At 46.7% G+C, this 27,633-nt stretch overlaps 1 protein-coding gene across 1 annotated transcript in view; it reads left to right on the top strand.

The window, feature by feature from the left end:
• GATAD2A (GATA zinc finger domain containing 2A) overlaps positions 1-27,633 on the top strand; it is a 59,903-nt gene that overhangs the window by 5,228 nt on the left and 27,042 nt on the right. Inside the window, exons 2-3 of the mRNA XM_004705235.2 lie at positions 10,163-10,250; positions 24,371-24,627. Of these exons, the coding sequence (XP_004705292.1) occupies positions 24,377-24,627 (251 nt within the window). The 5' untranslated portion in view covers positions 10,163-10,250; positions 24,371-24,376. The remainder of the gene's footprint in view (positions 1-10,162; positions 10,251-24,370; positions 24,628-27,633) is intronic.

The following is a 27,633-nucleotide window of genomic DNA, read 5'->3' as shown; positions in this document are numbered from 1 at the left end:
AAAACAAGTTGACAAATCAAAAAAAAAAAAGAAAAAGAATTTTTCCCTTCAGAAAGGCAAACTGAAGAATTAATCAGGATCAAGTAGCCTCATCTGTGCCCCCTGCAGGACTCTGCCTGCCATCTGAGAGTCATCTGACACTAAGCAGGGCCAGCAATGTTGAGGAATCTTAAGATGTTGGGCTCTACCTAGCAAATACTCAGGAAGCACTAGAAGAATAAAGGGCCCCTCCCTGGTAGGACTCCCTCCTGGGGTGAGATGGCTGCACCGGGTGCAGGAGGTGCAGGGGCCAGGTCTGACAGGGAGTTTTTCTGCCAGCCCGAGATACAATTTTAGATTCAGAAAATGTGCTACAAGAATAGAAGGACTGGGGGTGGGTCGGTGTTGCTATTTGTTGTCAAAATTTCCACCAAGTTGTACCTGTCATTGTGAAGCTGAGGCCACCTGGATGGGTGGCAGGTGAGAATGGCTGTGCCTGTACCTCCCCTTTGCTTCCTGCTGCCAAGAGGGGTGTCTTCCCAAATGCTCCAAGCATCTGCTTCTCTAGCCCCTGCCTCATCTCTCAACCCCATCCAGAAATGTTTCTTTCAGGTTGCACCAGAAAGGCTATGTTTGAAGTCACATATCACATGCAGGGCACATGTTTACAGAAGAAATGCCCACTTGAGAAAAACTTGATTAGCCAACCCAGCAGTCATTTCTGCCTTTCCCTCTCTATGGTACCAGTGGTGATTGGGGGGTTTGGGTGATCCCGACCATCTGATATACAGTGAACCCTCGTTTATCGCGGTTAATCGGTTCTAGACCCTACCGTGATAAATGAAATTCCGCGAAGTAGGATTCCTTATTTGTAAATCAAATATTCTCGTAGTTAGAGCATAGAGGACATGAAAAAACACCCTTTAGTCACCATTACACTCGTATTACCCAATTTATTAAATGAAAAAGGGAAAATACAGTAAAACATTTTGGATGTTGGACGTTACAATGATCATTTATTATATTATTTATGGCATCAAGCATGTACAGTATGAGCCAATCAGTGGCAGTAATGACAGAGCATGCGCTGTTACGCAAAAACCGCGATAGAGTGAAGCCGTGGAAGTCGAAGCGTGAAGTGGCTAGGGTTCACTGTATTTTACACTGAAATGCACTCTGAACCAGGGACCACATGTCCTCCCAATGTGTGAACCATCGCATATGAGCAGTTGCTCCAGTCGTGTAGATGCTGCCTGCAAAAATATCATGGCAGGAGTGTCTAAACTCTTAATTTTGCAAGGGGGAAGGAGAGTCAAGAGCAATAGCCAAAGGCCTATAACTGTGAGGCAGAAATTAGATAAGCCTCCACTTTCTAACCATTTTACCAATTCTGACACAATCATTTCTCCCAAGACACACACTACTCCTTTGCTGGGCTCAATAATTTGTTGTAATGGCCACACAAAACTCATAGACAATACTCATAATTTTTGGGTTTATTAGGGAAGTCGTGGATTACAATACTGGATCAGGAAAGACTCAGGATACAGTTCTTCAGTCATAGCACCCTCTTCTCAGATGTACCCATAAATACACCTCTTCTTGGCCTTCAGGTCCTTAGGACATTTTGGTCATTATGGGCCCCACCTCTGCCCTGTTCCTTAAAAGTGAAGATAGCAAAAATTTTCTCATGTGCTTTGGATATGTTATCAGGAGAAAATAGAAAGTAGTCATGCTTGGTAACTCCAGTTATTTAGTTGAAGTTAAGAAGACTATGGCTAGGAGGGCTATGCACACATTCCTTATTTCTTGATGTGGCTCTAAAGATCAGGATGCTAAGTGAAATTGGCATTATATTAGTGTTGGAAGCCAATGCCCATCTTGGGCTCTGGTATTGTCCTTCCCCTTTCCTATCATATCATGGTGTGTGTGATATGCTCCCTGGGCCCCAACCACTTAATAGTTGCAAAGGGCTCGGGGAGGTGGTGGTTGGATATTGTCCACCTTGGGTGAGAATCCTGCTTGTCTTCTGTCCACCCTAGCCACACAGCACGGCATGGTCCTCTTCTCCCTGCTTCCCCCACCTATCACCTTGGCTTCTTCTGGCCCATGCTTGGTCTTACGCTCCCTTTCTGTGACCTTTCTTGTCCTGCCAATGCCCTGCATCATCTGTGGCGGTATTGAGATGTCGCAGACAAACAGGAAAAATCTTTAATGACCTATCTGGCTGTCATTTCTGTGTGGCCTTAGTTGTTGTCAGGGCCTTGCATATATTATTCAGGGGGACCCACAGAGGGTCTCTCAGCCCAGCTGTGACCTTTTATGGGGCCTGGACCATTGAAGATGGCCACCTGAGAATTTTTTCAGAGTTGTCACGAATGGCAAAATGTTGGATATGAAGACAGTTGAAAAAAGCACAGGTGAATTAAGTAATTCATTGCACCATACTGCCCATGCCACCAACCTTCTGTCCAGAGGCATATGAACTCACTGACTCCTTGCAAGCCCTGCGTCTACTGGGACACCGCCAGTGGAGCTGATGTTCCTCTCTGGGGAGCCTGCTTACTGGTAGGCAGGCTTGTCAGTGTTCTCTTACAGCCTCTCCGCACCCAGGCTAGAGGGTTCGGGATGTATTTGGGATAGTGTGACATCCAGGCCAGGAGCTCCAGGGTGGTGTTTGGGATGGCATGACAGCTCTGGTGGCTGTTGAGAGGCGATATCTGTACCTGTGATGATCCTCAGTGTCCATGGCAAACATTCCTTGCCTCCCACCCTGTGCGCCCTTGCCCTTACTAAGATGAGGGACATCAGAACTTTGGAAGTGTAGGTGAAGAAGGCTCATGTTAATCCATTTGAGATATAACTTGTTTTCAAGTACTTATTTTCAAAAGATAAGTGTTCCCATCAGCCTTCTTGTTTCAATCATGGGTGGGATGGTGCTGGATGTGGTAGAGCCCAGGGACAAGCATCGTTCTAGGCTTTCAGTGTTTCAGTGTGGTGGTATACCAGGGCCATGGGCTTTGTTATGTGCAAGCTATGTCCCTAAAGGGTTAAGATGACGTGTGGTTCTAGAAGGCTTATTGTAGCATCATCTGGAAGCATTGGCGCCTAGAAATTCCAGGATGCAGAAGTTCTGGGATGTCTTCAGTGCCGAGGAGGGGACCTGATGCCCTTCTTCCAGCTGAGTGGGATCGCTCTCAGGCACAATGGTGCTTCCAGGGATCTCTGGAAGCAACTGAGGGTCCCCTGGTGGAGCTCAACTGGGGCTACAGGTCAGTCTTGTTCTGGGCTACTATTGGTCCTCAGGGAGAAACTGGTCATGGAGCCATCAGGGAGTCACTTCCTCCTGTTCTTCTGACGTTTTCTCGAGTATATCCCTCATGGTCTGGGTAGTGAGTACCCCAAACACTACACTTGGGGACTTTCTGAAGTCCTAGATTGTCAGGATGTAGGTGTTTGATTTCTGGGTTACTTAAACATGGGGTGTGGGTACAGTTTTGAGCTGTTATGTGCTAGAGGTGAGGTGAAGTGGGGGTGTTAAAACAACCACTGAGCTAGAGGCTGAAGCTTTTGCAACCCTTTAGCACAAAGACTCCTGGTCCTCATCATAGTCTCATACTCTGGAGACACTTGAGGCTTCAGGGACTGCTCACCTCTTCTGCTGGCTGGACCATCTGGAGCCATGCCAAACCATTTTAATGTCCCAAAGCATCCTGTGGGTAGGTGCTACCTGACGTGATAGGTCAAGTGTCTAGAAGGCAGGAGAAAAGAGGAGGATGGACTGTGGGATTGGGGCCTGAGCCCAAGCCAAGGAGGCCTTTAGCTGAGTTTTTAGAGTTGCATTAAGACGGGATAGGTGTTGGTGAATTCATACATTTGGGCCCTTGGCAGGTGAGAAATGGGACCTGTAAGGTGCTGGGGCTGTGACAAGGCCCAGCCATTCAAGGGTGGGGAGGGTGTCAACTCAGAGATGGTGTTTTCTGGGGATGGGATGGCACGTGGCCACACAACCTCACTTCTATTCTTGCTTCCTAGTGTTGACTTGCTGCACTGATGGCTGGGCTTTGCCTTGAGTCTTTTTTGGGACTTGGTGATGGGGTATTTATAGCCCAAGAGGAAGTCACTCACCATTTCCTCCCCAGTCTGGTTGGGGTGGGGGTGAGGAGATGGCAGGAGGAGCCCTTTCTCTTGTCTGGCTGCAGTACTCTGGGCAGAGGACACAGAGGCAGTGTACACTGTGGATCTAATCTCCACTGTGTCTGGGGATGGATGGTGGGTAGGTGAGCTGGCAGATGGTGAGGGCTACTTGGGCCATTGGTCTATGATTGTGAGAAGGAAGGGGATGAGACTTTCCAGGTAGTGGTAGTAGCACTTGCAAATGCCTCAGAGGGTAGGCATCCAGATGAGGGGGAGTATAGTCAATGTGATTGGAACAGAGATCTGTGTGTGTGTGTGTGTGTGTGTGTGTGTGTGTGTGTGTGTGTAACTGCATGGGTGATAAAAGTGTGGTGAGGTGTGAATATGAGTGAGTGTACGTGGGTGAGCAAACGTGTGAGGTGAGCATGTGTGAGTCTGCATGGCTAAGTACATGTGACCAAGTGTGAGTGCTTGTGTGTAAGTGTGTAAATATGTGGAAGTTCGTGAGAATATAGGTGAATGTGAGTACTTCTGTGCACACATGTGCTTTTTTACCAGGTGAAGTTTCAGGGTTATAGGGAAAACAGGGAGGTATGGGACACTGCCCTTTATTTCAGTGACATTGGAGGCACAGGGAGGGCAATGGGGCCACTAGATTGGTGCAGCAGGAGATAGCTGGTTGGCTGTCTGTCTCTTAGGCCATGCTTATAAACCTTGAGTAGGATGGGAGCCTGGGCATAGGACAGGCTGGGCAGACCTGAGGCTCTGGCTGCCTGTTAACCCAGGTCTCCTTGCCAGAGTGAGGGAATAGGACTGCAGCCACAGTCCTGGTTGCCAGGACAGGCTGCGCCGGCCTTACCTTCAGTTAGGCTGTTCTCCTGTCTCAGGTGTGCTGAGTCATACTCTTTTCTGCCTCTGTGGGGACAGGCTGCTTAATGAGGGTGAGACTTGGGGAGTAGCTTGTCTCAGGCTAGCACTGTGCTTCGGGGTTGAGGGGAAGCCCTCCTAGTCTGGCTGCTTGAGTTCCTTACCAGGCCAGGCCTGTGTGGGTCAGATGTCATTTTCGTCCCTGTACATCAATCACTCTTTGTTTTCTCAGGTAGGTGGTGCTGCATGAATTAATGGGGACATGTCATGTCCAGGAAACCTTGAAACCCCAGTCTGCTTTACCCGGTATCTGGAGACTGGCTCTAACTTTCCCCCATCAACTGGAGACTATTAGGGCAGTCTTGACCTTTGACTTTCTTGAGGCTCAGACTCCATGTTACATGGTCTCAGTTTCTCCTGTTGGCGGACAGTTGGGAACTTGCCCCCCCCCCCCCCCCCAAGGTTCCTTGGAAGTGTGGCTCAATAGCACTGAGAGCTGCTAATAGTCCTGAGGAGGCCTGGTGAGTAATTTTGTCATGGGTGTTTTGGGCCTTGTTCCAGTTTGAAAGGGGGAGAGGCTGAGATGCAGGTGTGTTTGAGGGTTTGAGAGATAGTACAGCTTCTAGAGGATGAGAGCACTTGAGTGAAGACTTGGTTCCCTGGGTTCCCTCCAGATGCAGATTGATGACTGGCTACAGATGCCAGCCTATACTACCTACGATGCTGCCACCCAGCATCCAGAGGGACTGAGGTTCCCAGAAGGGCAGCCAGGTTCTGGTCAGTCCTCTCCCTGAGTTAGAAGGGAGCTGACCCTACGAGCCTGAACTCTCAGGAAGGAAACACAACAAAGAGCTTCTGTTGCCCAAAATGAGATGCCTCGATTTCACGTGAATCACCATGGTTACCTTGTATGATCTCCTCAGATTGGGTATGGTTGTGTTAGGGTGATGGTGGGTTCGGTGTGTATGTTTTTAAATCAAGGACACAGGTGCAGGGTCAAAGCCAAACCATAATGATTTATCAAGGGAGTTCAAGAGTCTCTCTCGATTTGGTAATTGTGTACTTAAGGGTTACTTGATACCGCTTTCAATGGATGGGTTGGAAATGAAAACAGTAAAAGCTCCCTGGATCAGTCAGCGTGGTGGATGGCAGACGCTCCAGTGATGGCTGTGAACACAGATCGCAGTGCATTTTAGGGAGGTGCTCAGTCCTGGAGCTTTGTGGATTTCCCATGGATAGTGTTGGGGTAGCTGCCTCTGCTCAGCTTTCACGTCCCATTCCCGTTCAATAACTATTTATCAGGCCCCAGCTGTGGGACAGATGCTCTTCTAGGTGCTTGAAATAAAACTGTTACCACTGCCCTTGTGAGGTTTGCCTTATTGGCAGGTAAGAAAGCATGTCTATGGCTGGGGTTGTGGGAAGGTTGTAAGTCCTGTGGGAGATGGTTTGGGGATAGAAGGCTGGGCTGGCCTGGGCCAGTGTGGTATAGCAGATACTGGAGACTGCCAGACATCAGGAGGTAGCAGCAAGCCATTGAAGGAAGGTGTTAGGGTAGACACATTGTAAAAAGGTACTTTTGAAATAGTTTGGGAACACTGAATATGGGCTAGGTACTAGTTGATCTTGATTATGGACTAAATATTAGCTGGTATTAAATATAGACTGGAAAATGGTTGATATTGAATCTATTGGGCTTTAGTTGGTATTGGTATTGGACTGGACATTGGTTAATATGTTAGGGAAATTAAAATTTTAAGTGTGGCAGTGACTTATGTTTTTGGCAATATTTTTCAATTTGAGCTATAAAGTGAATAAATGATTGTTGAAATGACACAGTATCTGGGATTTGGGTTAAAAAATTAAAAGACCATACAATGAGAGTGCCTGGTGTATTGAGAAATCACAGAAGGCCACGTGGCTGATACAGGGTTTAGAGGTAGATGTGATGTGGAGGTAAGGCAAGTGCTAGATGAGGACCTTTGAGGTAGTGAGAGAATGGCTGTTTTATTGATAGGAGAGCCATTGGAGGGCGGTGAGCCATCTGAGTGGAACAGTCTGTGAGTCTCTGAAGAGGGTAGTATGGTAGTCAGGGAGTGAGACACAAGCATTCTGGATGTATTTGTTGGGAGAACCAACTGGGTTTCCCTATGGGCTCGGTATGGGCCAGCAGAAAAGAGGAGGAGTTGATTGGCTCCAGATTTTAATCTAGGCCCTGCAAGATGATTGTTGTGTATTGGGCTGAGGAAGCCACCATGGATGTAAGCCGATACTAATCGTGCTGTGATGCACAGGTACAGGTAAGACCCTGGCTTGCTTATGATGTATTTGAGCATCTACAACTGTTCTTTTTTTCTCACAACTTATCTTTAGTAATAAATAGTACATATAATGTTGCAATGTGTAATTTGTTGATGTCATCATATCTGACTTTATATGTAATATTTCCAATCCCAAAGACAAAGATTGTATTTATAAAGATGCTGATAATAAATAAATAAACAGAAGGCCTTAAAATAATTTTGACTAGCTCAGAACCAGCTTAAAGATGAAGTGGTCAGGGCCCTGTTATAAGTCAGAGACTATAGTTAAGAGTCTCCCTTTCAAGAAAATTCACCCTCAGTTCTCCCAAGGCATGACTTAAATGCCTAGTGGTCTTAACATTGAAAGAAGGGCATGGGAGATGTTTTGGTGGAAAACAGTTTTCCACACATGTGGTCCATCTATGAGTATGCCACATGGCTTGCATTGCTTCATGGCCAGTCGGGAAATCAGGTGGGGTACTCCTTCAGATTCTTCTCTCTCTGACAAAATTATGCTCACTATATTTTGAGTTCTTTACATTTCCATGTAATTTTTTTTTGTCAGTTTCTAGCAGAAAGCTTGCTGGAAGTTTTTTATACTATTGTTTTAAATCTGTACCACAAATTGGCATAAAACTCACCCCTTGTAATCCTTGGACAGAAAACCCTTTTTAGGTTTTCTGGTGGCCTAGCAGTAGGAAACCACTAGCTACTCTGGGAGAAAGATGGGGCTTTCTACTCCCATAAAGAGTTACAGTCTTGGAAATTCACAGGCAATTCTACCCTGTTCTGTAGGGTCATTATGGGTCTTGCACATGATTTATTAAATATCTTTAAGTATTTTGTGTTTTATGCTTATTAGATGATTTATTAAAAGCTTCAATCCTTAGTTTTTAGCGTGTAAACATCTTTTTAATTGCCATCCGGTTGATTCTGACTCCTGGCAATCCTGCAAGTGTCAAAGTAAAAGTGTTCCACAGGGTTTCAAGGCTGTGACTTTTCAGAAAGACAGTAAATCCCTGGTCTTGTCTTCTGTGGCACCTCTGGGTGGATTCAAAATACCAACTTTTCTGTTAGTATTTGAGCTCTGTTAGTAATTAATTGTGTGTGCCACCCAGGGACTCTTTGCACATAGGTATTAACATAGAATTGTGTGTTAACCCTGTCCTATTTCCAAGCAGGCGCTGGGGAAGCATGGGGACCTGCTAAAGAGAGAAAGATCCCGGCATGGGGAAGGGTGAACACTGTAGGGTTCCCAGTTCAAATGGGGCTAGGGACTGTTCAGAAAAGGTCTCCCCAGGGCCAGAGACCTTTTTGCAAAATCCTCACTGGGGTTGTGCTCTCCCTTACTTTTCGCAAGTCCTCTTGTGAGAGTTTCTCACCGTCCATGAGCTGTGAATTGTATGTGAATCAGTTTAAAAATAAAGACCTCATCAGAGCAAGCTCCTGAGAGTCATGTGGATAAGGGTGATAGTGCTTGGCAAGGCATTCCTGCTTATTAGGTGCCTCGGAGTTGGACAATACAGGAAGTCTTAGATTGGCCAATCACTGGTTTCAACCTCTGCCCCTAGATCCCTGCAGACCTGAACCCTCAAAATGGGGACTGACCATGGTCCTGATCCTACAAACAGGGGTCTCATGCTTGGAAGGTGAGGAGTGTACCTCTGAACTGCCACTGACAGTGCCATGTTATGTGTAGTATTGCTATTAAATAATATAGGTAACCTCACTTTATCTTATTATTTAAAAATTAGTTTTGGGAGAGATTTCATATCGGACAGTTTAATTATTCAGTCATATTAAGATTTGTGCAGTCATCACCAAAATCAATTTCAGAACATTTTCTTCTCTCATTTAGTGTTGTTAGCTACTCATCCTCCCCTGTCATGACCCTAGGTGATAATCAGTCTAATTACTGTCTAAATAGCTTTACCTATCCTTGATGTCATATATAGAAAATCATATAAAATGCAAACCGGAAACAGCCAACAATAATGACTAGACAAAACAGAAAAACTTCAATCAAAAAGAAAGCAGACAATACTAAAAATTGAAGCAACTTAAAAATGGGTCAAAGGGGGGTGATCAAATGATATGTAATTACATTTTAACCTAACTATATCTGCCGTAATCATAATCCACTTTATGATGCTCTCTGTCCGATAGCAAGGCTGTTCAACACATCCCTGGACTGTGGTCAGAAGGATTTACCAGAAGCTTTAATCCATAAACCCTGCAAATGAATTTTGGGCTTCCACTATCATCCATATCCTTCTGCAAATTGGGTGTTTACAATTTAAGCTTTGATAATATTCCCACCTTTGGATTTGGATTTTATTATTTACCATCCTTGGATCACACAGACTAGTGTTCTTCTTGCATATGGACTTAGTTGACACCTTACTTAAGCTGGCTGCTTAATACTTAGATGAGGGGCCTTTAAGATCCCAGATGCAGTTCTTTCTGATAGCCGTGTGTGTGTGTGTGTGTGTGTGTGTGTGTGTATACATATATGTATACATATGTATATGTACATATACACACAGTGATCTATTCATGAGGGTAAGCATCAAGCGGGGCTATGTCATAAGAACTTAGTAATTGTTCTTAGATTAGGGCTAGAATTATAGATAGCTTCATTTTAGAGTTGGCTGTCATTGCTCTTAAGCTTCTTTTATTGGTATATGTTGGTTAGTGCCGTGTGGTATATCCAGAACTGAAAGAAGTCTTATTTTCCTGCTGACTTTCATGAGGAAGGCCATGGTTGAAACTACAAGGTCCACTTGAGTGATCCAGGGACTAGGAATTATTACAAGTCCTGACACGGTCCAGAAACCTTCCTTGGAAACTCAGGGTGTCTTTCTTTGTCCCTTATTTAGACTGGTCAACACGTTGATGTGGTTGCGTCCGGATGCAACTGCTGCCATGGCCGACGTGTAGGACCAGCATCCCTGCGCCAGGAGCCAGGTGAGCAGGCCATGTCCATGTGCAGGCTCAGTCAATTTCTTAAAGGCCAGTGATGCCTCATAGAGGGGACTCGGGGTATAGGGTCACACACCATGTCTGTGGGGACTGTGCTTCCCCTTGGGGTCTGTGACCCCCCCAGAGTCACTGCATCCTTACTCAGCACTCCCAGTGTTCAGAGAGGCTGAACTTCGCCTGGTGGAGGTGCCCTGAGGGGTCAGAAGAAAGAGCACAGGATAAAGGGATGAACATGTTGGGGTCTTGTCTCTTTGTGAGATATCAGGGGCAGAACACATCCACCTGGTGGCCTTTGCCCGAGATGTTTCTAGAATTTCTCAGTGCTGACCTGATTGTTGCACATTTTCCTCCTCTGCATTTGGGAGGAAAGGGGACAGGAAGACTACAGACAATTCACCCTATAGGGACTTGTAGGCTTAGATGAGTATTCTGACCAGACAAGGATATAAAACCTGGAAAAGCACTTGAAGGCATCTTGGAGCCTAAGTGGTGGGGCCCTTCATATTGAGAGATTCACTCATAGGGGGATTTGTGTGCAGTTGGAAGGGCTTCATGTGCACCTGGGGGAGGGCCAGCATCCTTGTCTAAGCATGAGGTTCAGGCATTGCTACTCCCAGATGCCTTTTATCCTAAGGGCTGGCTGAGTTGAGGCCAGACTACTACTTTGAGACCTTATCGGCTTCTAACGTCGTTTGTTTATTTGCTTTTGAGAAGAAAATGAGGGCTGGCTTCAGTTGATCAAGGAATCGTAGAACCTGGAAAACATTTCCAGAAGATAAGTTTCAAACCATAAGCCATCCATTAAAAGTACACATAATTCAGTAGTATTTTGTGTATTCAAGAATTGTTGAATATTTGTATATTCGAGAATTCAGGTGTTGCACATCACCTCTAAATCAGCATTCTTATCACCCCAAAAATGAGACACATGGCCGTTAGTTGTTCCACATTCCTTTTTCCCAGTCATGCCCCATTTCTGGCCATTTCACGTAAATGGGATCCTTTGATAATATGGTTTTTTGCATCTGGCTTCTTTCACTGAACATGTTTTTGAGATTCATCCACAATGTAGTGTGTATTAATGTTTCATTACTTTTTATGACTAATACTCCATTGTATGGTGGTCCACATTGTGCTTCTCCATTTATCTATGTACACTTGGGTTGTTTCTCTCATTTGGCAGTTGAAACAGTGCTACTGTGAACATCTATGTACATATTTCTTTGTGGACATACATTTTCATTTCTTGGGTATATATTGAAGAGTTGGGATTCTGGGTCATATGATAACTGTGTGGATTGGTTTAAAGGATGTCTAGGTTGTTTTCCACAGTATTTATACTGTGTTTTATTCCCACGAGCGTTAGGTGAGGTTCTAGTTTCTTCATTTCCAATGGTTTAATTTAGAATTGGGCTAGTATCTTAGAGACATGAGACACTCAAGGACTATCAGTGTTAAATAGTGTACATTATCTGGTGATGGTTCTAATGTGCTGTCATTAGAGTTTGGGGGAGTTAGGCATTAGCAGAAGGGATGAGGTGAAGTGGCAGCTTGGCTACTGCTCTCCCAGGGCCAGGTTCCTCTGTGGGAAGGAATAACACTGCTCTGTGCATGTGTGGCCCCAAGTTCTCCCCCCAACTCCATGAGGTCAGCGTCTTAGTTTCTGACGCACAGAAAGGTTTTAACTTAAAACTTGTCCAATGTCACTTGGTCAAGAGACAGCAAGTTATGGCTTCCTGGTCCTAGTGGCCCTTGGGGCTCTGAAGCCCCCCACTTCCATATGTGCAGAGGGGATACTGAGAAAAGAAGCCTGTACTCAAGGGACTGTATGAGATCCATTATACAGTGGTATATTTATATTCCTCAGGTATAAACAGTCACAGTTTTAGTGTAAGGGCTTTCATGGTAAGAGAACTGTCTTATCAAAATGTGACCCTGCAAGGTGTGATGAATGGGTGTTCTGGGCTGTCTCTTCTACTCCAGTTGTAAGCATACTTAAAAGACGAGTAAGCAATTAGGATGGACACTATTATGCTTATTATTGTTGTTAGTTGGTGTCAAATAGATGTCAGCTCATGGTAACCCTCCATGTGTATCAGTAGAAAGGCTCCAGAGGGTGTTTAAGGAAACAGGTTATTAGGCCTTTCTTTCAGGCTTCCCTGGGTGAATTTGAATTGCAACTTTTTGGCTAGTGATTGAAAACTTACCTACACTGCCTAGAGTCTCCTAGACTATCCTATGATGACTACCAGTGGCAGCCTCCTCAGTTTATCTGGTTGCTTGTGGTGTCAGCCATTAAAGTCACATTTCACTGCCAGGAGGGGCTTGGGATGATGGGCAGTGGACAAAGAAGAGTGGGCCTGGACTTGGCTGTAAAGAGGATATCTTTAAACATTGACATTTAAAGATGAGACTTTAAATCTGGAGTTGGTCTGTCTTGTCCACATCTGTGAGTGGTTGTCCAAGTTCTGTACCCAAGGTCACTGAGGGTGGCAGGGCAGCTGGTGTGCTGGTGCTCGCTTCCTCTGCCTGCCCAACACCAAACACATGGCACGGGCAGTGAGAATTTGAAGGATGGGTAGATGAGTGAATGAAGTTGGATGGACAGAAAAGGCTAGGAGGCACGATACAGCCAGAGAACATCACTTTCTCATCTTTTCCCCCCCCACCCCCCCCACCCCCCCGACCTGGTGCATAAATTTGGAATCTTCAAGTGACCGAGCAGGAAAGAATGGTCTGAGTGTTATCAGGACCCCAAATGATTTTAAATACTCAGAGGGCTACGGGGCAAGAAGCCCGGGGCTTGTTGCTTCTTGCGAGGTTGTAAATATCCCTGCACATGCACGTTCTGTGGTGAACCCCTGGTCCTGGGAGATTATGTTGGATGCACTGGGGTGGGGGGCTGTTTTTAGTGGGATGAACTGGGGTGGAGGCTGCTCCTGGAGTATCCAGTATCACTTTCCCAGTCTAAAGTATGTGAAGGGTCCATGTGTGACGTATGTGTCTTGCCACCTTGGTGCACCGTGGCTACCAGAGGGTAGCCCTGTGTCGGTGCAAAGGTTAAAAAGTGAGTGTACTTACAGGGAGGCAGGCATTCCTGAAAGAGTTGTGCAGGTACCCTTCCCTGGAGTGGAGACATCATAGCAAAGGGCTTGCTTATAAGAGCGCTCTTAGGACAGCCTCTCTGACCGGTTGGCAAGTCTTCCAGGAGTGGATGACTTCTGTCCGTGTTAGGGGTGGAGCTGCCTTTGAGTGGTTGCTGCATGTGTAGGGTAGTTTAGGACTGGTGACCTTCTGGTATTGGGGTCTTTCCAGAGGACCTAGTTGTGGGCATCTGGGGCACAGCAAACTTGTGGTTGCCTTTTAGCAGCAGACCCTTCAGGGTTTACAGCTCTTGGGATGATTTCCTGTTTGGTTTTTTTGATGGCTTCTTTTTGATAGGCCTTTGAAGACGTTTTTGGCTAATTAAACCTGGAAGAGTGAAAGCTAGAAGGTTTCTTTCTCATTTTTTTTGGAAGTCCCTTTTTTTGAGTAACAAATGGTCATCTGCACTAGGCCTGGGCCCAGAGAGAATGACACATGCATTAGAGGTGTTCTTGTTGCAGGTACGGGACACACAGTGTTGAGTAAATGTGGGAAGTGTTAGTAGTGTAAATGAGAAGAGAGGCAGTGGGGACACATGCCCCTTTGCATATGTGAGCTGAGTAAGAGGTTCTGGAGCTTCACATGAGCTTAGGAAGAGGGCCAGGAGGTGCTAAGGCCCAAGAACAGGTGGTGTGAAATGGTAGTTAACAGTGTGATAACCTATCTAACTTTAGAGGATTAATGAGAATCAGGATCAGCCTAAAACTGACTTCTGTGAGGTGAAGGGTCAGGCATGCCTCCACTCTCCAACCTTTTTATTCATTCTGCCCACAGCCCTCTGTAATTAATTAATTATCCGTTGGTTCAATAATCTACCCATTTTGTTGCAGTGACCATACAGAACTCACAGACCATTCTTAAACGTAAGCACTTTATTAAGGAAGTAACAAGGTGCAACTCAGGATCAGAAGTATCCAGGCAAAATCTACAAGGCTTTCCTATAGAGGAGCACGCTCACACTTTCCTTTCAGTACAGGAACGCTCTCAGTTCCTAGGATATAGAAGAAGCAGGCCCTTCTCTTTGCTGAACACACCCCCATTCAGCTGGGAAGACCTCCTTGAGACAGGCGTCCTCTAAGCTTCCTTAGGACAGGCCTCTCTGCCTTCCATCTCCCTACTGCTAACTGACCCAGGTTGGAGCCACTGTAGCACTTTTGTTAAACTTGCTTAGTTGTGTCTCCTGTGTTGTCACCAACTCTGCTGTAGGGCCCCTTCCAGGCCTTTTACTGTCTTCAAGGTGATGGCCCTTGACCTTTGCTAGAGCTCTTTTCAAAGTTGCCTTCTCTAACTGCTGCGTTTTGCTTTGCTTTTATTCTGCTTTATTTTCTCTTTATGTAAATCTTCGTGGAGTTGGTTGGGTGCAAAGTCTTGGAGATTTTGAAGGAAGGGCCTCCTGACAGCCCCAGAAACTGATCAGTCCACTCAGTAAACCAGTCATTTAATTTACATTGTAGGCTATCCTTACAAGGTGTACAAAATAGACCAATCACAGGATAGGCTTCAGCCAGTGCCAAAGTATCAAACTATCGAATTATTGGATCTACATGTGACCTCCTCCCTGGGGGCGGACAACAGAAAAGTGGGTGAAGGGAGACGTCGGATAGGGAAAGATATGACAAAATAATAATTTATAAATTATCAAGGGCTCATGAGGGAGGGGGTAGTGGGGAGGGAGGGGGAAAAAAAAGAGGACCTGATGCCAGGGGCTTAAGTGGAGAGCAAATGTTTTGAGTCGAGAATGATGAGGGCAATGAATGTACAAATATGCTTTACACAATTGATGTATGTATGGATTGTGATAAGAGTTATATGAGCCCCTAATAAAACAATTAAAAAAACCATCAAATTATTTACAGCTTATCCGAGAAATGTCAGTCTGGACAGAAGTAACAAACCCTTTTGGGTAGAAAACAAGGCAAAGGTAGGTGGGCCTCAAGGCTTAGGGAGAAATCTCTCAAACAGTTTTTTTCTGAAGAGCCCAGGCCTAAAAGGCGCATAGAGGGACTCATTTCACCACAAGGGGTGAGCTTGGGGGTTGATGGGAAAGGCTGAATGTGGTTTGGAGCATTCAAAGAGCTGGGAGACCTTGGCCTACAACTTGAGTACTGTGTTTGCAAAAGTATCACACCTTCCTTACATATTCAGCTTCCCAAGGATGCTGCATGTGTAGTGACCATTCTGGGGCCACCAGGGCGTATGCCACCTATGGGTTAGAAACAGGTGTCTACTCTTTACACCAGCCAAGACATGCTGGAGGGAGGACTCTTTTGGGAACTATTCCTCAGGCCCCCATGGCTGCTTCAGGGTACCAGCCAATGGTGGTCTTAAGATGTGGTTCCTGCTGACTGACCCTTGGGATGCTTCAGCAGGGAAGTGAGTGAGACCTTCTGGGAATCCTCCATGTGAAGCCTCTTGCCATTTGTATTTACAGAACACTTAGCCAAACTGGAGAGAGAGCAACCCTCAAATAGTTAAGGCTGTTCACCTTTTTCTATCGATGTGACACTTCGGCACCACATGTGGCAGACATAGCCCTTTATACACCCAGGCCATGGCCTGGTGGTGCCAATCAGCTCCGATCTTATGGACTGCTGGAATCTCACCTGGGCAGGGTGCTGAAACCAACATGGCGGTTTGAGTGCTATACTGGGCCTGGGTACTGTGGTGCCTGGCCAGATTAAGAGCAACATAGCCCTCTGTTAGGACAAGCAGCCTGAAGGCTCTTAACCCTCTCTGCCTCACTTTGCTACTTGCATCTGAATGAGTTTCTGAGCCTCCTTTGTGCCCACTCTAGAGCCCAGAAGAGCTACAGGGTACACTGATAGGACTATGCCACTGGACTTAGAGCAAAGTCCATCATAGGGAAAAGATTTATAGGATTCAATCAGATTGGTGTATCTTCTGGGCACAATCTCTGCTCCATAACACTCAGACCTTTTTCTCTATTCTTGAGGACCTTGGTAAAGATTAAGCCTTTCTCACTCATGGGCTGCCCAGGGTGTTGGGTGCGAGCCACCCTGCTGTCCCAGATAGTAAGGACTAAGCCCACATGTGGGAGGGTTCTACAAGGAGTGACAGGCCACTCCTCCAGACTTTTCTTCTAAACACGGTTTTCATTTTTATTCAAAAATAGTTCTTGAAAGTTGATGATTTGATCCTACTTTTTTGCAGGGTGGTTTTTGCTTCAACCCTTTCTGCCCTTTCTTTTCCTCCCTCTTCCATCTTTACGGGAGAAAGATGGGGCATTTCTACTCTGTCCTGTAGGGTCACTGTGAATCAGCATCGACTGAGTTTGTTCTTTTGTTCCATCTCTATAAGCCTAGATTCCACCCTAGTCTCTGCTCTCAAAACACATCTTCCCACTGCTCCTCTGTTTATGGTTGTTGTTGAGTCATTTCTGGTTCATCATGACCCTGTGTACAATAGAAAGAAACCACCCAGTCCTGTGCTAGCCACACAATTATTCTGTGTTTTAGCCCATTGTTGTAGCTACTGTTTCAATCCATCTTGTCAAGGGCCTTCCTGGTTTTGGCGCCTTCTCTACTTTACCAAGCATGATGTCCTTCTCTAGGGACTGGTCTCTCCCAATAACATATCCAAAGTCTTGTCATCCTTGCCTCTATGGAGCATTCTGGATGTGCTTCTTCCAAGACAGATGTTTCTTCTTTTGGTAGTCCATGGTACTTTTAACATGCTCCACCAGCATCATAGTTCAAATAAATTCATATGAATTGATTGAAAATACCATGGCTTAGGTTAGGCGTATATTAGCCATCAAAGTAACATCCTTGCTTTTCAACACTTTAAAGAGATCTTGTGCAGCCTATTCACCTAATACAGTGTGTCCTGTGATCTCTTGACTGCTGCTTCTGTGAACATTGATTGTGGATCCAAACAAGATGAAATCCCTGACAACCTCAATCTTTTCTCTGTTTACTATGATGTTACCTATTGGTCCAGTTGTAAGGATTTTGGTTTTCTTTACATTGATTTGTAATTCATATTGAAGGCTGCAGTCTTTGATATTCATCAGCAAGTGCTTCAAATCCCCGTCACTTGCAGTGAGCAAAGTTGTGTTATCTTGATATCACAGGTTAATAAGCTTTTCTCCAATCCTGGTACCACGTTCTTCTTTCTGTACTAAACTTCTCTGGTTGTTAAGTCAACATACAGATTGAATTAGTATGATCAGGGAATACAACCCTGTTGCATACCCTTCCCAATTTTAATCCATGGAGTATTCCCTTGTTCGGTTCCCACAGCTGCCTCTTGATCCATGTAAAGGTTCTGTATTAGCGCAGTTAAGTTCTGGAATTCCCATTCTTCTCAAGGCTATCCATAGATTCTCCTTTTTAGAAATGTCTGCAGTCAGTTCTGCTATAACTGATCTATTTTAGAAAAGGTGCTGTTGGTATATCAGGAACGATTTGGGCAGGACACAAATAGTCTTGAGTGATTAGACTGGGCTCTCACTTTCCTTAGTGAGTTTTAGGGGTGGCCAGGCCTCACTCTTGAGTGTGAACTGTCAATCTTGTGAAAGCAAATAATGGAAAGAGCTCACAAAGGTCTTTCTGGATAGACTGTACAGTGTGCTAGAGGATACCTATCAAAGCAATTTAGTAGGGCAGCAGCTCAGGACCAACCTTGCCCACCGAGATCTCCCTGAAACACTGTCATGTGTGCTATCCCAGCCTGATGGCGGAGTCAGGAGAAAACATAACTGCTAGTCTCAGCCCATGGGAGGTGTATATGGGTGTGTACATGGTAATTCATGTGCACACACCAGCACTCGCATGTACCAGTATCTGCCAATACATGCTGATATTACATACAGGTTCGTAACCAGTGTATGCTAACATTATAGCCCAGTACACACCAACATTTCTCACCCCACATCAGGAGGTACAAAGACTCACTGGGTATCTCCAATCTAGGGCCTTTGAAGTGGGTGGATGGGGGTGTGTGTGTGTCTCTGGAGGCTACTGGGCCTATACTCTCTTGGTGGTGTCTCAGTATGAGCACGTGTGTGTGTGTGTGTGTGTGTGTATGTGTGTGTTTGTGTCACTTAGTGGTCCCTACAGGCTCACTGCAGCCCTCTCCCTGAAATCTGAGCCATCCTCCTGGTCAGAGGCTTTGCTCTGCTCTTCCTCTGGCCTCCCAACTTCTGGTACTGCCTCAATCTGTGAAGTTACCTCTCATACACACAATTTTTATAAGTAGAAAAATGGGTATTCTTTTTCCTCATTGGGAACCACACGCGCTAATTTTCAGAATCCGTGCATGCTGAGCCTGTAATGTTTGTCAACACTGCAAAGGAGGATGTGAGAAACAAAAGAAGCATTTCTGCTGTTCAGGGCCTTAGCCAAGAGCAGGGAAGCTGTTGGCCGTGGAAGGAGGTGGGTATCAACTTGACGGTGGAATGTGATGTGGCCACACCACAGGACCAGAGGGACTAGTGCTGCAGCCTGATAGCCATTCAAGAGGCGGATTGCTCAGGGGAATGGACAGGTGGGCGCCTAGTTTGTGACACAGAGGGCTTATGCTGTTTTTCTCTGGTTCCTGCCATATCTATCAGAGAGAGGAGTGGTCCTCTTCTTCATCTTCTTTCCCTTCTGCCCTGCCCTTTACCTCTTCCTCATTATCAAGCTTGGCTCTGAGGCCAGCAGCTAGAACTCTGCCCATGACTTGCTCTTTCACTAGTTTTCAGTACCCTTTGTTCTTATCTTTGTTTTCTTTGACTACAAGACTGATCCATTGTAATTTTTCTAAAGACAATATAGAAATATTTAATTCAAAAAGTAGAATTCTCTCATGATTTACTCTTCAGAGATGACTGTTAGAGATTTTAGAGGAATGCCCCCCCTCCCCCCAGCAAGTCTATGCTGTTGCCATTGAGTCATCCTGATTCGTGGTGACCACATACTCAAAAGAATGAAAGGCTGCCGGTTCTGCACCATCCCTGTGGTTGATTGTACATTGGCTTTTTTGACTCACAGGCTTTTCTTTTTAGACTTAGCTTACCAGAATTTTCTTCCAAGGCACCGATGGCAGACTCTAATCTTAAACCTTTTGATTAGCAGTCAACAGGTTCACTGTTTGGCCTTTCTAGGATGGAGCAGTCAACAGGTTCACGGTTTGACCTTTTTAGGATGGATAAGAATGTATATAAGCATTTTAAAGTTCCTTGATTGGTATTATACTATTTACATGGCTTGATGTTATCTCTTAATCTCATTCCCAGTCTATTCATATAATGTGCTTGGGGGTATGTGGTGTTTTTGTGTGGGGTGTATGTGTGTTGCTTTATAGAGAAAATACTTAAGAGTACTGTAGCCCCTAGACCTCAGCCCACCTTTGTCCCTACTCTATGCTGCATATTCCTGTTCTCACTCATGTCAAGTTGTGTTGACAGATTGTTCAATCAGTTCTCTCTACATTGTTTAAAACTCAGAGGAAAGCAAGCTTGTGTGCTGTGAATTCTTTCTGAGACAGCCTTGTTGCCTTGTCCTCTGTCAGAAGGAGGACTCTGGATATGGGTCTGTGTGTCCACTGGTCAGAGTCTGCACAGTCATTTCCCTTTTTTGTGAATAATGGGGTGATACAGTGCAGACATTGGCTTGGGTAAGGCAAGTATGTTAAAAAATACAGTTGCTTATTTTCCCTTGCCCCTTCTCTGAGGGCTGCCTCACTGGTCTATGCTGGTCTCTGAACCCATGCTGGGTGCAGAGCCCTCCCAATGGGTTGAATTCTGTGGGCTAGGCTTGCCGCCATGCCTCTGATGCTTACCACTGCAAGTCACAGAGCCAGGGCCTTGGCACTTGATGGTGTGTTTATGGACCATTACCAGTTCATCCCTGTATTCCACCCCCTACTGTTGCCCACGCAACTTAGTCAGTTCATGCCACAAGAGGGATATTTTCAGGGTGCTGAAGATGATTCCAGAAGCACAGTTCACAGAGTTCCTGAGTGGGTCAAGGTTCTGGGGTAGATGTGGGACTGTGTTCACTGAACAGTGGGGTCCAATGCTGAGGACCAAGTTCCAGATGCGCCACAGGGCAACATGAATGATCTTGAAGTGGCGGCAATGTCACCACTGGGTTTGGATTTAGGAAGCTCTATTGGTAACAGTTTGGGTTACAGAAAGTTCCCAGAGATAGAGATACTTGGGAAAGCTGAGGAAGTAGGGGAGTTCTGACTATTGAAGAAACATTGAGAGCATGTGGGGCTCACAGCCTTCTTCCTTGTTGATGGGAGCAGCTCAATTTACGTAAAGGCTGGGGTACTTGGCTCCCCTCCTATCCCATAGGGGATCATGCTAGGTTCAGCACTTCCTCCTTAGCTATGCCTCTTCCCCATCCAAGTTCAAGTCAAGTCTATTTGTGTAGTTACCCAGAGCAAACAAACCCTTTCTGTGAGCTGGTCGGAGCCCCACAGCTCACCTGGATTTCTTTTTTCTTATGTTTGCTTCTCTCTCAGCCTGAGCTTCCCTCTCCCCTGTCCATCAACCTGACCTTGCTCTGGGCACAAAGGCGCCCACTCACACACTAGGGACATGCCAGCACACAGCAGGAACTCAGCAGGCTGGCCAATGGGCCAGCACATGGATGAGAGTTCCTTGTTGTGAGTTCCTTCGGTTCTTTTTAGCAGATGGCTTAACCTGCTCATCGGACCTGATTTTCCTCATGGAGACCGGAGCTCCCTTAGGGAGTGTTCAACCGTAGTATCCAGTAAAGGGCACTGGTAAACACATCTCCAGGCTGGCTCTGTGACTGGTCATTGTTCATCTTTTTTTCCCCTTTTCAATTATCAAGAGATATCTGTTGGCACATGCTGGATCTCCTGGGTGCTATTTAAAATTTTCGGGTTCCTGCCCTAGCATAGCACTCTCTACGTAGTTGGGGACTTAAATGTGTGCTTGAGGCCAGACCCCAAACAGCTGGACAGTACATTTCCTTAAAACGTTATTGCCCACAGCCTGCTGGTTGTCAGCATCTATGGATAGGGTGGAGCCCTTCCTCCTGGGGGTTGCTCCTCCTGGTGGCCTCTGGCCTCTGTGTCAAACCTTTGTGGGGCCAATTGGCCAGGGGCTAGGAATAGCCCTTCGAGAGAGAGAAATGGAGGGGTAGGCTTAAGCGTGTCTGACCCCTGGCTCCTACTCATGAGACCATCTGCTCCTGGTAGTCTCAGTGGGCACAATGCTGTGAGAACTCTCTTGCTCTAGAGCCCAGGTAGAGACTTCACGTTGGTGGAGACTGAAGGTGGCAGTTCCCAACAGTCCTGGGTGGTTCCTGCTGTTAGAGCACCCTGCTTGTGTTCTCCTTACCAAGATAGGAACCAGGTCTCAGGTCCTTGTCAGCGGGCGGGATTGCTTGTCCAGCTCCTTCACCTGCTTTTCATGAAGCCTCAGAACCCACAGGCTCATCCTTTCCTATAGAAGTTTATTTTTCACTCATAAATCCCTGAGGCTGGTTTTCCCAAATAGCCTAATTGTGTCCTTCCTTCCCAACCCTCGGCCCCTGCTCTATACTCTTGTCCTTGCTCTATATCCTGGGCCCTTGTCCTCTGCTTGCTTCTTGGTCCCTGCTCATGCCTGCCGTCTCCATGGCCTCCAGCCCCTTGGGATGTGTCGTCCTACCAGGAGGAGGGTGGAACCTCCCTCTGTCAGCACTGCTCTTTCCAGGAGCACATGTCCTGTCACCATGGGGACTGAAGCAAAAATACAGGCCTCATCTAGCACTCAGCAACAATGGATCCCAACAGCGCATTGCTACAGAAGGCCCTAGGGGCCCAGTTGGAGGGCCAGGCAAGCACTGAACAGAGTAGGGCTGCTCCTCCACTCAGTCTCATCCCATCCAGCCGGGCCTGCTCTTCATGGGGGTGCAGCAAGCCCCAAGTAACAGGGGGCTAGAGGCGGCTATTGATCCGTGACCTGGGGCTGGCAGAAGCACCAAGTCTCTTTGCTCATCATAAGCTCCCTGATACTGACTGTGCTGTGGTGTCACAATCTCTCAGTTCCCTCAACTGGAGAGCCAGGATGGGGGTGGGGGGCACAGGCAAGGGCTACAGCAAAGCTTGTAGTTTGATGGAGGCAGTGCAGCAAAGTGGATGGTACCTATCACCATGAGCCTAGGTGTGTGGGAGAACCATTGAGGGGGGTGTGATTTGGAGGTGGGTGAGGTGGGTCTTTCATAGAACTTCATTAAAGGAAGCTAAAAGTGTGGGTCAGAAAGTCCCTGGCAGAGTAGGGGGTTAAGGGGAGGCTCCCACTCTTCCCTTCTCTTCTGCTGGCTGGGACTGCATTACTTGAGGCCAACAAAATGAGTATGAAGTGTTTTCTTGAATTAAGCCCACCTTCTTTGGGAGAACCCTGTCTGTGAGCCAGTGGGCAGGCTATGGCCAGCATTTGAGGCATTGAGATGACTACCGTGTCTAGTGCCAGTGTGCTGGCACTCTACCAGCTCTGACCCTAGCCCTGCAAGTTTCCCTGGGCAGATGGGCAGCAGAATCCAAAATCAAGTTAGTTGTGGTTTGTTGTGAAGGATTTTGGAGAAGGGACAGGAATGACAGGCCTAAGAGCTAGGGGGATCTTGGAACCATCAGTCGGGAAGTGGGCAAGCTCTCCATGTTTGGGGCTCACCAGAGGCTGAGGGTGGTCCAGGCCTATGTCTCTTGAGGGACTCGACCATGAAGGCCAGGTCCAACAGTCCAGGCTGCCCAGCTTCAGGCATATGCTCGATTGTGCCCCTGCAGGCCCAACGTCCTCAGCCTGGGCTGCCCTTCCTCACCTTAGGAGCATGAGTTCATGAATGTGTACATCGACAGGGCCCATGCTGTCTATTTGTGACTCAGGAGGCTTCGAGGCCCTGGGACAGACTCTCAGGGCAGTGACCTCTCTGCACCTCAGGTGGAATGGGGCCTCCTGTAGCCCCTGCTCCCAGACAAGTATCAGTGCGTCTTTGCAATGGTAGCCCAGATCTGTCTGCTGAGTTGTCTGCTCTTGGTCTGTGGCCAACTCACTTCCCACGAAGGACTTCTGTGGCCTTCAAATTCACTTTTTTCCCTCACCCATTGTGATCTCTCCTGTGGTCCTTTGGACCCTCACTTTGTTTCCCTGTTCCCCCGGTGCCCCTCTGCAGTGGCCCCTTTAAGAGCTTGTTTTGGACTGCCCGAGCATCTAAGACATTGCTCTTGGTCTCATCTCTGTCCTGTCACTGTGAGGGTTAATAGCACTTCAGCTTGTTGTCTGGAACCGGTTCAGACTGGTTTTCTGGAAAGTGCTTTGTGTCTCAGATGGAATCCTGGGAAGGGTCATGTGGAGCCCAGTGATGTCATGGGATCAAAAGCTGACTCAGCGCCTTTTCTTTCTCCTTTAAATCAAGATATGTGTATACTGCAGGTATAGGGCCAGGGGTGTGGTGCCATGCCAGGCTCAGCCCTACCCAGACTTTATACCACTAGCAGTCAGAGGGTTAAATGTGCTGCCAGGTGATCAGAACTGAGTACACTGCTGTTTCCTGAAGGGGACAAGAGAGTGTCACTGGGGTGTCCCCCACATGTGAGGTCTGCGCCCAGGAGTGAACTCTGGTTCTTGGCAGTGTGACCGCCTCAGCCCCAGAACCATGTATAGTACCTGCAGCCCCACAGGCATGTGTAGAAGCCTAGGTTGTTGGAGTGATTTTTTCGTTCCTGAGTATGAAAGGCAGAGAATCCACACTGTTTCTACATTGGCCATGGATCTCCAGCCTTAGGGTATTTGTATCCTGCTGCTCCTGCCCCTCCATATGGAGGCTAGCACCTTATCTTCACCCTAGCCTCCCAAAACAGCCCTTTGAGAGGACTCTTCTGTATTCCTTCGTTCCTTCCTTGTCCTATTGGGGAAACACACTCACCCGTACTCTGGGGTATTCCCCTTGGGTAGGATTCTCTCCATGAGACCAATGTGCTATGCCTTCTCCCTACAGTTCAGAATGACGGAAGAGGCATGCCGGACCCGAGGCCAGAAGCGGGCGCCTGAGCGAGACCCGGCCGAGGATGATGCTGATGGCAAGAGAGTGAAGATGGACAGAGGGCTGGTGGCTTCAGACTCGATGGCAGGGACTGACACTGCAGTGCGGGCTGAGCTGGGCCCCGGCCCAGTGCTACCCAGAGCAGGCGAGACGGGAAGAGCAGATGAAGGACAGGCAGTCGACGGGCCTGTGGACATGCGCACTTCACAGAGGTGAGTGGACTTGGAGGTTGAGGTCACAGCCGTGAAGAAAAGCATGAAGAGCCATGAGGAGGTGGGTAACAGGCTCATGAACATGTATATCTCATAGAGGTAGCTGGGCATGAGAATAAAGGGACTTGACTTTGGGGGATGGACTCCAGCCCAATCACCTGCTGTGCCTCCTGCTGACTGGAGTCCTGTGGTAAACAAGTACCAGTGAAATTTGTTGCTTTTAGTTTTAAAGGAAAACCTGAATACCATTAGAAATGAACTTATTCTTGGATCACACCTCCTAGCTTTTTAGTTCTGAGAGTGGGGAGGTAGGGATGGTTAGCTGGGAATAGGTTGGAGAGTCTGTCCAGGATACCTTCAGTGTGTGTTGAGGGTAGGTGTGTGTGGTGATTGCAGCTGCTTTCACCCCACCTTCAGGCAAATCAGGCAGGACTGCTACTCCCTTCACCTATTATGTCTAGATGCTCTCCCGTGGCCTTTCTTCCATCAGTACCAGTTACTTAAAATGACTTTCATGTGCATTTGCCTTTTTGAGGTTGTTAAGGCAGACCTCAGTTGTTCTCAACCTTCCTAATGCTGTGACCCTTTAATACAGTTCCTCAAGTTGTGGTGACGCCCCCCTCCCCAACCATAACATTATCATAACTAATTTTGCTGCTGTTATGAATCATCATATAAATATGTGATAGGCAGGATGCATTTTCATGGTTACACAGTGAACATAATTAAAGTATAGTGATGAATCACAAAACAATAATTATATATTGTGAAATATTTATTTCTAATCACAAATCAATGACATTTTGTCATGAAGCATGATGTAGTATGGGTAAGTCTTCATGCTGGGTACTTGTTTGTGGGCATATCTGCATGTGGGTGGACCTACCTGGAGATGGAGAGAGGAGCGGTATCTCGGTTCCTAAGACCATCAGAAATATGTGTTTTCTGATGGTCTTAGGCAAACCCTGTGAAAGGGTCGTTTGACTCCCAAAGGGGTCATGACCCACACACAGGTTGAGAACTGCTGTCATACTTCAAAGGTGTTAGGACTCAATCTACCCATTTCTTTGCTTTAAAAACCTTCCTTTTCTCTTCTCTGAAAGAAGAATTGAGACCTGCAGACCATCTCTGACAGAGCAGCCAGGAGCTTCCTCAGCCTTCCCTCCACTTGAGGGTGGTGGGCTGTGTGGGAGTCCTGCCCTTAGAACTTCCACACCAGACAGGCCAGGCTTCACCCCGGGCTTCCTTCTGGCTTCATCACTCCAAGGAGTGCCACTGGAGAGCTCCTTCTCAAAAGGCCTGTGTTTCCGCTGTTTCGGGCCAGCACATCTGACACTTTCTCATCTTCCTGTGGAGTGGGACATATCCTTTAAGGGTCCTGACTTGTGTTAAATCCCTCTTAGGACTAAACCATTGGAATTATTAGGGTTTCAGAGATTGTGTGGTGTTCCACATGTTTGTAAATTCTAAAACTCCAAACCATCTCACTGCCATACAGTTGGTTCCGATTCATAGTGACCCTACAGGACAGAACTGCCTCTGTGGGTTTCCCAAACTATATAGGAGTAGAAAACCTCATTTTTCTCCTGCAGAACGGGCTGGGGGTTTCGAGCTGCTGACCTTGGGGTTAGCAGTCTAACTCATAACTACTATGCCTCTAGGGCTCCTTCTAAATTCTAAAGGTAATACTAAATTATAATCTTGAGATAAGCTGGAAGGCCCAGCTCCTCCTATTAGTGGGAGGGGGGGCATGTTCTGTGCTCTGGCCACCCCCAAAGACCTTTTTCTCTAGCTTTGGTTTCTGTGGAAAGCAATTGATGACTGCACTCCGTTGCTAACTGAAAGGTTGGTATTTCGAGTTCAGAAGGAGGCATTTCAGAAGAAAGACCTTGCGATCTTTTCTGGAGAACCATTGAAAACTATGGAGCACAGTTCTACTCCAACTTGATGGCATCTGTTTTCATTTGTATTTTTGCAGTTCCTGTTCTTAAACTAAGAGGCTTTTTTCAAACTTTTAAAAGCAACATTATAAATGTGGATTTTTTTTTTCTACCTCCCAGTAGCAGGAAGAGAAGGCCATGACTTCTCAAGTTTGGGTGGTGGTGGTGGTGGTGGTGGTAGTAGTGGTGGTGTGTGTAACTTCCATCGTGGACATGCAAGGTAGGCCTGTGGCAGGCTGTCCTTTCTGAGAGTCAGAAGTGTTGAGGGGACTAGAGCTAAAACTCAAGCCCTTGGTCTTTTGGTTAACTCACTTAGGGGGCGGAGTCTAGTCCCCAGACCTCTGGGGGCTTGTTTTCCTGCTGCCTATATGTAAACGAGGATCATGTGCCAGTGCAGTACTGTGGTCTAAAATTGGTTGTAATGATATGTAATGATGTAAGGGGTGCGAAGGGGCACCGAGGTGGGGTCCCCTCCTGCAGGACAGGGCTTATAGCCTCCATGGAGACTTCTGGTATTCTGATAGCTGTTTGAGGTATGGAAGGAACCCAGGGTGGAGGAGAGCAGGCAAAACTGAGTGGGTGCTGATCTCACTCCTGAGTGCTCCAGGCAGCACTTTCAGCACTGTGCCTTCGTTTGTAAAATAGGATGAGAACTGCACCTGGCAGGGTGGTAAAACCACCAACAATCAATTTAGACTTACTACTGCTGGTACCCAATGTCCTACGAAAGGAACGACAGGGGGCAGTATTGGTGAAAGCCCCTCTACTTTTCCTGGAAACAGCATGTTTCATGGAGAGCTGGTGCTCCTGCAGGCTCGTTTGGAACGGCCTGCCAGCTCCTTTATGGACAGTTGTGTGTATTGCAGAATATCAGTATCAATTTCCCACAAGTCATGCTAAAACTAGAAATTTCTGTCCCGATCTTTGTTGGGGCCATCTGGCTTGGCTTCCTCCCCTGTCATGGCTTGGTTCTTCCATTGGTTTCCAGGTTGTTGTTGAGTGTCTGTCTGTGGGGGCATGTTCAAAGACATAGATAGTCATTTCTTTCTTTTTTTTTTTTTTAAAC

This window comes from Echinops telfairi, unplaced genomic scaffold, assembly GCF_000313985.2.
Source record: "Echinops telfairi isolate 266 unplaced genomic scaffold, ASM31398v2 ScPeMD7_7457;HRSCAF=8495, whole genome shotgun sequence".
Lineage (NCBI taxonomy): Eukaryota > Metazoa > Chordata > Mammalia > Afrosoricida > Tenrecidae > Echinops > Echinops telfairi.
This window is presented reverse-complemented; position numbering and strand designations above follow the sequence as displayed.